The sequence below is a fragment of the Maniola jurtina genome, chromosome 18 (genome assembly GCF_905333055.1).
Source record: "Maniola jurtina chromosome 18, ilManJurt1.1, whole genome shotgun sequence".
Taxonomy (NCBI): domain Eukaryota; kingdom Metazoa; phylum Arthropoda; class Insecta; order Lepidoptera; family Nymphalidae; genus Maniola; species Maniola jurtina.
The window spans coordinates 2,913,170-2,926,415 of record NC_060046.1 but is presented as its reverse complement, the minus strand read 5'-3'; the positions used below and the strand labels follow the sequence as shown (position 1 = coordinate 2,926,415).

Genomic DNA, 13,246 nt, shown 5'->3' with positions numbered 1-13,246 from the left:
TCGCAAGCAGAAAAAATGTTAAAAAGATTAAAAATAAAAGTTACAATGTAATTTGTATTCAAAACTGGTTGCTCAACATAGTACTTGTAGACTACATCCCGTATAAAAAGGTTTTTCATCATATTTTAAAAATGAAAAGTCTATTTAAATTAACAGCAGGTTGGTTTAAAAAAATTGGAGGACTTCGAAAGTAAATGCAAAAGATGTTCCTACGGGATCTTCAAAAACCTACATCCACGCGGACGAAGTCGCGGGCATCCTCTAGTATATAATGTTTGTCATAGTAAGCATGGGTCTCGTAAGAAGGGTTGTATGTTGGGACTTTTATTTACTTACAAAAAATTTAAGAGTCACAGATGGTTGTTCGCAGAAGGCTATTGTTATATCCCCTGTAATAAAAAATCTCGGAGCTTACACGAGTCACCCATGTAAAAGGTTCAGGCTGTACCTGCTTTGGATAATGTAATTAAAAAGTTTCTTTTAATATTCGGATGCTTTAGGAAACATGAGTGTATTACAAATTTTTGCAGATATTTTGGAAAGGCTTTTTAGTTAGTACTATTTTTGTATTCTTACATAATTAAGTTCATGTTTATTATATGCGTATGTTTGTGTGTATAGCAGTAATATTTGGTTTATTTGTATAAATATCATCTCAACCTATCGTCGGCCCACCATTGATTAGGTAGATACAGATTTCCTCTTAGAATGAGAAGGGCTTAGGCCATAATCCACCACGCTAGCCAAAAACGGATTAGCAGACTTCACACTCCCTGGATTTCCTCACAATGTTTTTTTTTTGTTTTAGTAGCTAAAACGCACATTACTCAAAAAGTTAGAGGCCTAGGAAACCCCAGACTCCCGAATAGGAGGCTCACATCTTAACCACTAGGCTATTACCGCTATCACACACACTATCTTATCTGATAATAATACATGTACATTTAGCAGTCAATATCTCTTTCTCTCAATAGAGTAGTATGCGAAAGAAAGGAACCCACCGCACCCGATGGAAAGGGTTCCTTAGTTAGTTAGGGTTAATGAAGAACTGAATACCTACTGACAAAAGCGTCATTTACTGACTGGACAAGCGACAAAGTATTTATGTAGCTGACAATTAAGAAAAAGCTACAATTTTGTATGGCACAATATTTTATCCAGATATTGATAGATATTATAATACCTAATGCTATTTACAAGGTGTATATAGCATTAACTATTATAATATATCTTTGACAATATAAGATTGGTCTCAACTCCACTAAGTCTGTATGCTTCGGTCCTTAAAGTTGCTACGTAATTTAAGATAACTGGCTGAAATTTTCCAAAAACATCAACACTAAAAAAGGTCCAAGAAACCGAGGGGATGGTTTAAACCAATTAATTTCAGCCCGGGACTCACTTCCCAACTTAATCTTAAGTTTAAATTAAGTTAAGTGTATTGCAAGCATCGGGACTATGTGTGCCTAAGGGATAATTATTATTAGGGTACAGACGCCTAAAATGAAAGGGCTGACGTCTCTTTAAACTTAAGAACGTCTTGAATATTCTAGGACTTCTAGAAATTTTTTAAATGCAGCTATTATTCTTCTGCAATTTTTATCCATTACTTTCTTAATGTATTTGAAGTAGTTAAGTATGTTCTAAACAACTGAGTAATTTTCAGTAGGTATTCGGCCATATTCCATGTCGAGTAACTTGGTGTTTTAAAATAACTTATTATACGTTGCTTTCGAAGGATCCCATATTCGATTACCTAGAGTCCTTATTACTTACATCGAATGATATTACTTGGTACTTATGGCAAAAATTAAAAAACAAAACAATTTCTAGCTTCTGAAATTCGGATCCCTTTGGTAAGAAGTCTTGCGCTAACTAATTAGGGAATTTAAACACATTCTGAAGACATAAATTACTTTTTAATAAGAGAAAATATCCTATTATCGCAATAAAACACATTTTGTAAAAACCAGATTCTAGCCTAAATAGCAAATGTAGGCACTCAAATTAAGCTCCAAAGTATCACACACCAGTATACTCATTAGGGGCTAGGAGTGTGAAAGGCCAAGAAGTGAAAAGGGGTCAATTGTACTGCCAAGGCACCCTCGATGTTTTAGGTCGAAGAGATACATGGCGAAGGCTTTGGAGGCCTATTGATTCATTATTTTGAGATTCGCGAGTGTGGAGTTTTAGTGTTACTTTTCTAGTTTTTATTTTTGACGAGCTCCCTTTTTTATTCCGATACAATGTACCTACTTAGTCCTTGACTGCAATCTCACCTGGTGGTAGGTAAGTGATGATGCAGTCTAAGATGGAAGCGGGCTAATCTGGAAAGGGTATGGCAGTTTTTATTAATCCCATATCCCTTTGGTTTCTACACGCCATCGTACCAAAACTCTCAATGCTTTTGCTGTAACACCTCTCTTTCTGGGTAGAGATATTTAAAATAGGCTCGCCAAAGGTACGAAAACATACATATTCGAACAATTCAACAGGTAATAATTCAATAGGTAGTAATTCGATAGGTAAAACAATTCAATAGGTAGTAATTCGATAGGTAAAACAATTCAATAGGTAGTAATTCGAAAGGTTCGAAAACGTACATATTCTACTAACAATTCAAACGAAATATTTCCGCGAAAAATACTCGTTTTATTTTACCATATTCACCAAAAATCATATTCCAGATGAATATGAATGGAGTTCTGCGTTCAAAGAAAAAGTTTTAGAACAAATTCACGGTGCATCCGAGTTGGCAGTTAATTTGCGTAAAAACTGGGAACTTTGCGACCGGGCTGCGATAGAGATTTGTTATGACAGTGCGGTTGCAAAGTTCCTTGTTAGAAAAAATCATATTGGACTGGTAATACGAATGGTTTGGTTAGTTAGAAAACCACGCGGAGAAGTTCTACTACTTTTTAACCCCCGACCCAAAAAGAGGGGTGTTATAAGTTTGACGTGTGTATTTGTGTATCTGTGTATCTGTCTGTGGCATCGTAGCGCCTAAACGAATGAACCGATTTTAATTAAGTTTTTTTTGTTTGAAAGGTGGCTTGATCGAGAGTTTCCTTAGCTATAATCCAAAAAAATCGGTTCAGCCGTTTGAAAGTTATCAGCTATTTTCTAGTTACTGTAACCTTCACTTGTCGGGGGTGTTATAAATTTTTAATTAACACTTGTTTATAAAAGAAAATCGCTTTGACACAGTAACCCAATTTGGTATCATAGTAGGTAGGTACTTAGGTACTACCTAAGTTGCCGAAAGTTTACTAGTGATTTAATGATATTATATTCAATGAATAACGTTTTTATCACTAAAATACTATCTTCTAATTTTAAAAATTAATATGCTGTCGTTTATGCGTTAGCCGTTCATCAGATTGAGTTAAAAACCACTTAAAAGCTCCACAAATTGTTGTTGGGACTTGCGTGAACGTTTTTTTGGTTGTATCATCGACATATTATAATAGCATTCGCATTAGCATCATTGCAATGCACACCAGGTATTAGGTATTATTATAAAAATACCGAGACATTTGAGTCCCTTTTTTGACAAAAATGTTATAAAGTGGCGATAAATAGACTGAGTTTCTCTCTCGTAAAAGGAAGGTACTTAGTACTTACCTATAAACAATAGTATTATTATAAATACTTTGACACCCATGAGAAGAAGAAGCGAGACAAAGAGTCCAGATAATAAAATAATATATATTTTTTGTCACAAATAAACTCAGAAAATAAAACGATAAAACACAACATTCTTACATAAAAGTCATAAGATCTGACCAATGGCATGTCCCTAAGATTTTATGGTGGAACAAGTTTGAACGAGTCGTTTATATGACCAGTTCGCAACTTGGATCGTAGATAAGATGATATGTCTCCTAGTACCTAGGTATATGTAACAAACTTTATTATTATTCAGAAAATTAGGCTGTGGCTATTCACCACCCTATCGGCATGTTAGAGTGGTAAATAGCCACGCGTGAAGCGTCTCCCCAGACCAGATCAGATACAATTTAGAAATTACATATAAATTCCCAAATTGCCCCTGCTTGGAATCGAACCCGTGACCTCTCACTTACAAGACCTCACTCTAGTCACCACTGCGCCAGAAAGGTCCTCAAAAATGCGTGGAAACGCTGCAGAATGCGGTAGGGTTTAATTAAGGCTTCTCTTAAATTAACCCGCCTACAAGTGTAAATTAAAAATTTATAACACCCCTGACAAGTAAAGGTTACAGTAACTAGAAAAGAGCTGATAACTTTCAAACGGCTGAACCGATTTTCTTGGATTATAGCTAAGAACACTCTCGGTCAAGCCACCTTGGCTTGTGTTGTGTTTGTTTCAAACGAAACAAAACTTTTACATCGGTTAATTAGTTTAGGAGCTACGATGTCACAGACCGATACACAGATACACACGTCAAACTTTTAACATCCCTCTTTTTGGGTCGGGGGTTAAAAACTGGAGCAAGTTATCGTTTCCTCGTGCTTGTAAACGTTCCTCGTCTATCTGTCATCCTCAAATATTCAACCCTCTCGGGGCTGGTAACAAATTGGGAGTACCTAGTTCACGAAGATTTCCGATACGTAACCTATAAATTTCTTAGACTACGATCGAGCCAAAGTTTGGTAGCGCAATGTTAGTTGTAAATAAAGAAATTGCTTATTTATTGCGAGAAGAACCATTGACTTTAACATGGGACGGACCCTTTTTGTTTTTGGCAGCCAATTCATAGAAGCTCAAAAAGTATTACTTCGAATAAAGACGGAAAAGAAAAAAGAAAAAACGTTTATTTCTAACCCCGACCCAAAAAGAGGGGTGTTATAAGTTTGACGTGTGTATCTGTGTATCTGCCTGTGGTATCGTAGCTCCTAAACGAATGAACCAATTTTAATTTAGTTTTTTTTTGTTTGAAAAGTGGCTTGATCGAGTGTTCTTAACTATAATCGAAGAAAATCGGTTCAGCCGTTTGAAAGTTAACAGCTCTTTTCTAGGCTATGTGTATTTCCGGGACGCAAGTTACTCGTACTTCTGAAGCAAATTGCATGCAAATCGGTTAAACGGATCGACTTTTAGGAATCGCGTGGGAACTCTTTGATTTTCAGGAATAAAAAGTAGCGTCCGTCCCCGGGATGTGAAACTTTGTACCAAACATTAAGCTAAAAGCTAGCAGACGGACAGACATCACACTATCACACTAATTTTATAAAGCAGAAAGTTTGTATGTGTGTGTATGTGTGTGTGTGTGTGTGTGTGTGTGGGTGTGTGTGTTTGTTACTCCTTCACGCAAAAACTACTGGACGGATCGGGCTGAAATTTAGAATGGAGATAGATTATACCCTGGATTAGCACATAGGCTATCCCGGAAAATCAAAGAGTTCCCACGGGAATTTTAAAAAACCTACATCCACGCGAACGAAGTCGCGGGTATCAGCTAGTTTATAATATTAGTATGGAAGTATAAGTAATTAAGTAAATTTTAATATTGATTGATATGTAAGTAAGGGTTATAGATACCTACTTTCAGATTATTATCGATGCCAGGTAGATACGGTATGATCAAAATGTTAAGGCTATTACTATGCGCAGTCAAATTTCCCTAGGGTACCTACTCGTGAGGTCGTAGTTTTAAACTGAAATGACGCCATTTCTTATTAACTATATTATTATCTAGGTCAATTTTTAAATTCCATTTGTAGACCGATAACCAGTTTATTTTATAACCGTTTTATTCCTTGACACAGATCTAAAAGTCTAGCTAGGATAGCCAGTTCTTGATCTTGCAAATTTTAAAATAAAACTTTTAGTTTTTATTTACATACAGAATTAGGTTCATCCATCACAAGTGTAAATTAAAAATTTATAACACCCCCGACAAGGAAGGTTACAGTAACTAAAAAAGAGCTAATAACTTTCAAACGGCTGAACCGATTTTTTTGGATTATAGCTAAGAACACTCTTGATCAAGTCAGCTTTCAAACAAAAAAAAAACTAAGTTAAAATTGGTACATCACTTGAGGAGCTATGCCACAGACAGATACACACGTCAAACTTATGACACCCCTCTTTTTGGGTCGGGGGTTAATTAAATCCAAATTTAAAAAGTACTTATACCTATATTAAATTAAAAATCAAAATAAATTAAATTAAATCTAAAACCGCATCGAAACCATCGCAGCGAGGCATTATACTCAAGATGCTGACCCTTGATTGATAACCCTTTTCGAAATTTTCTCAAAAAGAGCTTGAGCCCCCGGGGCCCGATTAAAATTGTATACTTAATACTTACGCTTATATAAGTGTGAATGTGTGAATGTTGTGTAAGAGGGTGAGTGCGTGTGTGGTTATTTGAAAAAGAAACTTTTCTTTAAATTGATCTTTGACATATTAAATTCAATATCTTTTCATTTCAGGCTGTTTAAATTATATTAATTACAGGGCATATTAAATTGGCTTTATTCGTAAAATGTGTGTCGATTAGATAAGTACGAACTATAACTTTAGTTACTTTATTAATTTATTTATTAGTATAGAACGGTTACAATGTAATATTAACAGTTTAACTAGGTACTACTAGTGTATTGTAGATTGTAGGTTTGGGATTAATAACAACACAAAATTTTATCAGATTTAATTTTTGACACTTTTTAATAAGTACCTACTCATTATAAACCAAAAATTACATTATCAATATCTTGATAAACTTATCGCCAGCCCACTACTGAGTACGGGTCTCCCCTTTGAATGCCATCAGGGGCTTAAGCCATAGTCTGCCACACTGACCCAGCGCGGATTAGCAGATTTCACACACCTTTGAGAACATTATGGAGAACTCTCAGGCATGCTGGTTTCCTCGCTATGGTTTCCTTATCGTTAATCAAGAAATATTTAATTGTCAACGCACATACCTAACTCGGTAAAATAAAGATGCGTGCCCGGGATCGAACCTGCTATCTTTAGAATAGACATTCGACGTCCTAACCACTAGACTATCACCGCTCTAATTATAATTGTAACATAGATAATTATTGATATTAAAATACAATAAACCAATCAGTTACCCGGAATCAATCAATTTATAAATAGATTTGAAACGTTCTAATAGTGGGTTGGCAAAGAAGAAGCCACACTTGACGCCTACATCATTTTATCTCTATTGCTTTACCAACTTCCGAGTAAATACATCAGTACTTGTGTTTTGCATCGTTAACATCTAGGTACGATATCAAACTTACTTGTCCATGATTGATAAAGCCATGCCTTTGAGCAAGCTCATCTGCACGGCCGTCGGGCACTAACAGCGCAAACTGATCGTGGTACAGCGGCACACACAAGTCCAGCACTGCCAATAGCACGACCAAGAGAATAGGTGGCATCACGCACGCCGCTCATTGCATTACCACTCACGAACTCTCATCCCAACCTTCATTACGTAATTTTTTTTAATTTGCACTCGCGTGTATTCCCTGGTTCAAGGGATACGCCTGAACGGTCACGTCTGACGACGTTCGCGGGTCGACTGGCTTCGCGTAACTGGTGATCTTCCCTCTATTTGCTGGATTGGTGAGCGCATGCGTTCTGCTTGGCGCCCTTTCTTTGAGTTGTGTGTATTGTGAGTGGCATAAATTGAGTCTAATATGAAACTAGATCAAGTCTACCTGTCTACGGTCAATTGCAGCTGCAATTAAAGTTCGGAGCAATTGCGCTGTGCTAAACCGAGTTCATTCTTCTCCACCTTAATAATTTCTAGGGTTCTCGACAAGGGATGGTTACTTAGCCTTAACTTAGCCAAACTTAAGAGGGGTCTCTCCGTCACTCGCTCCATACAAACGTAGTTCGGCTCTCATACTCATGGAATACTAACCAATCATACTCAATGGAATTTTGTAGAAACGTTCCGGGAACTATGCCTGTGGTTTTCCAGATTTCCGTTAAAATATTCGGTTTCAAAGTTACGCAGTTTTAAAAATTCACATACAAATCTTTGAGCTCCTGTAGTTTTAAAACTACATATTTTTAGAAAAATCTAAAACACCACAGGCACAGATATTAGTTTCTAGAATATGTCTGCAAAATTTCATGGACTTTGGTTGCTTAATATTCAAATGAAATTGGGACTACGATTGTATGGAGTAAGTGACGGAGAGAGCCCTGTTAAGTGATAATAACTGGAGCCACCTCCATCGTGGCGTGATTGAAGGACAAATCAACAAACAAACTTTCGCATTTATAATATGGGTAGTGCTAGTCCTCACTCCCGCTACCTAACGCTGGAAAGTTCCAAAACAAATAAGGCATTTGAATATCTTGACTCGAAAACTAAGTTTGCGGTTAAAAATGGCTCCGCGGCCTCCTTTTAGATTCATTTGCTTGAATAACATTCTAAAGTGGTAGATTTAAACTTATCAACGCGATCTTTTCAGAGGAAAATGTAGAAACTTATTCAATTTTTAAAGTTTGTGCAAATAAGAAATAAGTTTTGAAGCTACAGTGAGCTTAGATAAGAAGATGGATAAAAAAGATAGAGGAGACAATTAAAGTTTTTTAGGCTGTGAAACAAGGTGATGTGGCTTACTTGAGATTAAAGGTCGTAGCTTATTAGAGCCACCCGGCATTAAGCTGCGGAACTTCGAATCGCGCGGTTAGTATTCTTTATATTATGGACTTCTATGGAAATCGCTCACTACTTCTTCTAACTTCGTAACGTACTAACACCTCGCTGGAAGTTGATAATATAATGAGCGTATGTCCATTTAAAGAATTTTACTAACCGCGCGAGTTAAGGCGGTGCAAGACGGGTGCCGGGTAGCTCTAATGAGCTATGACTTTTGATCAAAACCGGATACTTAAGATTAAGCTATCAAAAACCTTTATTAATTTATTTTTATCTATAGGTAAGTATTATTCATTGAAGACAATTTGATTACTAAAAGTTTAGCAAATGGAATATAGTACGTCCTATCTAAAGAATTTCTTTATTTTAATAAACAAAATAGACATATAAAAGCGCGGTGTTTCAGTAGATGTGCTTGCAACCGTAGTAGTCGGTGTTGTAGCTGCCGCAGTTATTGTAGTTGATTTTTGAGAAGAATCTGTGATTATCGTTGTAGTTGATTCTTCAGGCGTCATTGTCTCTTGAGTAGTAGTTGGCGCTGCAGTAGAAGTTGGCTTGTCAGTAGAAGTAATTTCTTCTTCTTTATAAATCACACATAAATCCTTGTCAAAAAATGGTGCAATGTACCGAAATGAGTCGATCAACATAATCGATGTTGGTGAATTAATTCCCCAAAATATTATCTAAAACAAAACGAAATTTTTTACTACGTATAATATAATAGTAGATTATGGGGATAATGTAATGTCTTACGTTACGGGCACCTGGATAAATGCCAAGCGAACGAGGGATTTTAGAGTAACTCTCGAGCGTAGCGAGGGTGTTACATCTAGAATCCTGAGTAAAGCGCGGGGTTTAGGGGTGCCCAAGACTAAGACAGCATTGTCCCCAAGTTGTATACTCTGCTTTTCACACCCCGCAATAAAATCAAAATCTTCGTATGCTTATATAGGTACCTACCTATCTGTCTTTAGAAATATCTGGGAGCAAATCGTTTATTACACTTTAAGCACTTTTGAACACTTTTAATAGTTTCCGGAGTTAGATTATTGCTGCCATCATCGTCATCACTCGACATTTTAATTTCAGGTTAAATAAATAATTTATTTCAATAACACCATAATATAAAGTTTCGCACAAGGTGTTGCAGATAAGTTTTGAAGGGAATTTTCAATTCTTTAATCTATGGTTTGTGAAAGAGACGCCATCACTCATCAAAGCAAGATAGAAAATTTAAATCGCGCGTGTGAGAGGGTCACCATCACAGGTCGAAGCGAGACAGCAATTATAGTTGATAACTTTTTTTATGATAACTAAAAACTTTTTAGACGCTACATTACGCCCTATGGGCTTTAATGGATTTCTGTACAACATTACAGCCCGGCTAATTCATAGGAATGTAATGACGTATATTACCTTTAGAATAACAGGTCAGTAATAAGGCATTCTGGAGCGAGTGGTGTGAAAACACATTTAAGTCACCACTACCCACATTATATAGGCGAAAATTGTTGGTTTGTTGGTTTATATTTCAAACATGCCACTACCATCCGTCCGTTTTTTTATTCACAATAGGTAAGCGCTTGACCAGAATCACACCTGATGGAAAGTGATGATGTGGTCTAAGATGGGACGCGTTTACCTAGAAGGTGCCTATTCACTCTTGTTTTAAAGATACCCGTCCTTCCGATACGCTGTATATATCGGAAGGACGTACGGACAGACAGCAGTCTTAGTAATAGGGTCCCGTTTGACCTTTCGGACAGGATCCTAATAATTATTTTGTTACTCACATAGCCGTTGAATGTTCCAAATCTGTCAGGAATGGTAATTCTTACGGTTTTCCAACCCGGAATGCTATCTACTTCTTGGGGACCAAATGCGCTATTAGCTACCATAGAACTGCGCCCTTCATCAGTGATACGGTATATTTCAATAACCACTCTATCAGAAAGCGCTTTTGATATCATAAATCTGTTCACTTCTAAAACGCCTCCACTGGACACTGTAAACGTGAAGGATGTCATGCAGGTAGAGGTACCTCGTTGTGGGGGCATAACGAAACTAGTACTTCTCGTATGAGGACTTTCAATATTGAAAGATGTGTATTGCTCGATGTTCCACATACTATGACCCAAAGTACACACTCCGTACGTGTTTGTAAAGTTATCTTTGAAGCCATATTCAAAATCTATAGTTAAGCACATCTCACACATCACGCTATTACAAACAAAAACTAACAATAAATAATAAGGATACATCATGAAATTATAAGGATAATTATCCTTCTCCCGAAATTCTGCGATTAATATTAAACTTTAATTTTTCAACACCCTGGTTTTTATTGTATAATATTATCTTTTCTGTATAGGGCAGGAGCTAACAGCTTTTATGAGATGCATTTTGAAAATTCTATAATTTATTTTGTTCTTTACGAAATAATTTTATTAAAAGTAAAACTATGGAATGTTGGAACTAATTATGCAAGTAATTGTAGACCGTATAATATCGTACCGTTAATATCGTAGCATATCGTACCGTTACCGTATAATATCGTATCGACCGTTGTATAATATTAATTGTTTATTAATAACCTACACAGTTGACGCAAATACGAAATAAAAATTAGTAAAATTAGATAATTTAATTATGCTGAACTTGTTAATATTTTCTAATGAAGAAGGTGTGTTTTTAATCCGTATTTTATCTGCTAACATAGACTTAATAAATTATTACGTACTGTACTTAATATGAATTTTAATCATCAACTAGGTGTATCAAAAGCATTATATTATTATTTACACGTGGTGATAGCCCAGTGGTTAAGTTGTTGGCCTCCTAGGGATTCGATCCCGGGCACGCACCACTAACTTTTCGAAGTTGTGTGCGTTTTAAGAGCGCTCTCTCCGTCACTCGTTTCATGCAATCCTAGTTCCAATTTCATTTGAATAATAAGCAACCAAAGTCCATGAAATTTTGCAGACATATTCTAGAAACTAATATCTATGTCTGTGGTTTTCCAGATTTCTGTTAAAATATTCGGTTTCAAAGTTACGGGGTCTTAAAAATTTTCATGCAAATCTTTGAGCCCCTGTAATTTTAAAACTACATATTTTTAGAAAAATCTAAAACACCACAGACACAGATATTAGTTTCTAGAATACGTTTGCAAAATTTCATGGACTTTGGTTGCTTAATATTCAAATGAAATTGGAACTACGATTGTATGAAACGAGTGACGGAGAGAGCCCTGTTAAGCAATTAAATAAACATCGAGAGGAAACGTACATGGCGGAGAGTTCTTCGTAATGTTGTCAAAGGTGTGTGAAGTCTGCCAATCCGCACTTGACCAGTGTGGTAGACTCCGGACAAACCTCATTCTGAGAATACTCGTGCTCAGTAATGTGCTGGCAACCAGTTGATGATGATGAAGGTGATAATGATCTACACTCATCAAATTTTGCTAACTGCTCTTTAGCTATGTATTGAGACGTTATCGTTGATTCTGAATAATTAATTGAACGGATGCGCCGGATTAACAACTGAATGATTAATAAATATTGTCACGCAGGGTGGTTCATCAAAACCGGATACACATTAAAATTCCTCATTTAAGTATTTTATTCCTAAGCCCAAATGAGTATGTAAGAGTTTATTTTAACAGAAACAATGAGACGGTTAACAGTTCGGTAAAGGAAAAGTAATGTATCTATATGAAAGAAAAATTGTTTATTATTTTTATAAACAAAACATGATATAGTGAGGCGTTATACTAAAAATATAAGATTTTTAGGATTTAGAGTTTACGTGTATCGTATACGGGGTTCTATACGAAAAGTGATGAGTCTGCTGCTACCACGCAGCCTGAACTTTTTTTTAAATAAAACTAAGTACATAGTTAAATCTAAAACTAAGTATAACAATTTGAGAGAATCGCTAACAAATTCATACACTTTCATTGCCGAAATACTCAAAGGTTTGTTTAATATACATGTTTATAAGTGTAAATTAAAAATTTATAACACCCTCGATAAGTGAAGGTTACAGTAACTAGAAAAGAGCTGATAACTTTCAAACGGAGGACTTTGTCTGTGTTGGTGTTAGCTGGCGGGCGTGCTCTGCCTTTTTGGAGTGTTTTTTTTTGTTAAAACTGACTGGAAAGCGTTCTAAGGGGGTGCCGTGCGTATGTCGGCGAGCGCCGGCACAGACGGGGTCCATACTTGTATAGTTTAACTCACTTGTTACAAATAACTACAAACTTGACATTGGCTAATCTTTGTAAAGCCAGACGAGAGAAAAAAAAACAACTTTCAAACTGCTGAACCGATTTTCTTGGATTAAGTATAGCTAAGAACACTCTCGATCCAGCCACCTTTCAAACAAAAAAAAAACTAAATTAAAATCGGTTCATTAGTTTAGGAGCTACGATGCCACAGACAGGTACACAGATACACACGTCAAACTTATAACACCCCTGTTTTTGGGTCGGGGGTTAAAAATACCAATATTCATAAAATTTAAATTGAGTTCACACATGTTTTCCTCAAATTATGATTGCGAACACAATATGCCAATAGCAAGTAGTGAGACATCATCTTTATTACTACAAGTAAATACTTCACAATA

At 36.1% G+C, this 13,246-nt stretch overlaps 1 protein-coding gene across 1 annotated transcript in view; it reads right to left on the bottom strand.

The window, feature by feature from the left end:
• Window positions 1-7,514, bottom strand: part of LOC123874468 (furin-like protease 2) — a 54,326-nt gene extending 46,812 nt beyond the window's left edge. The window contains exon 1 of the mRNA XM_045919853.1: window positions 7,242-7,514. Coding sequence (XP_045775809.1) covers window positions 7,242-7,382 — 141 coding nt within the window. The 5' untranslated portion in view covers window positions 7,383-7,514. The remainder of the gene's footprint in view (window positions 1-7,241) is intronic.
• Between the last annotated feature and the right edge of the window lie 5,732 nt (window positions 7,515-13,246).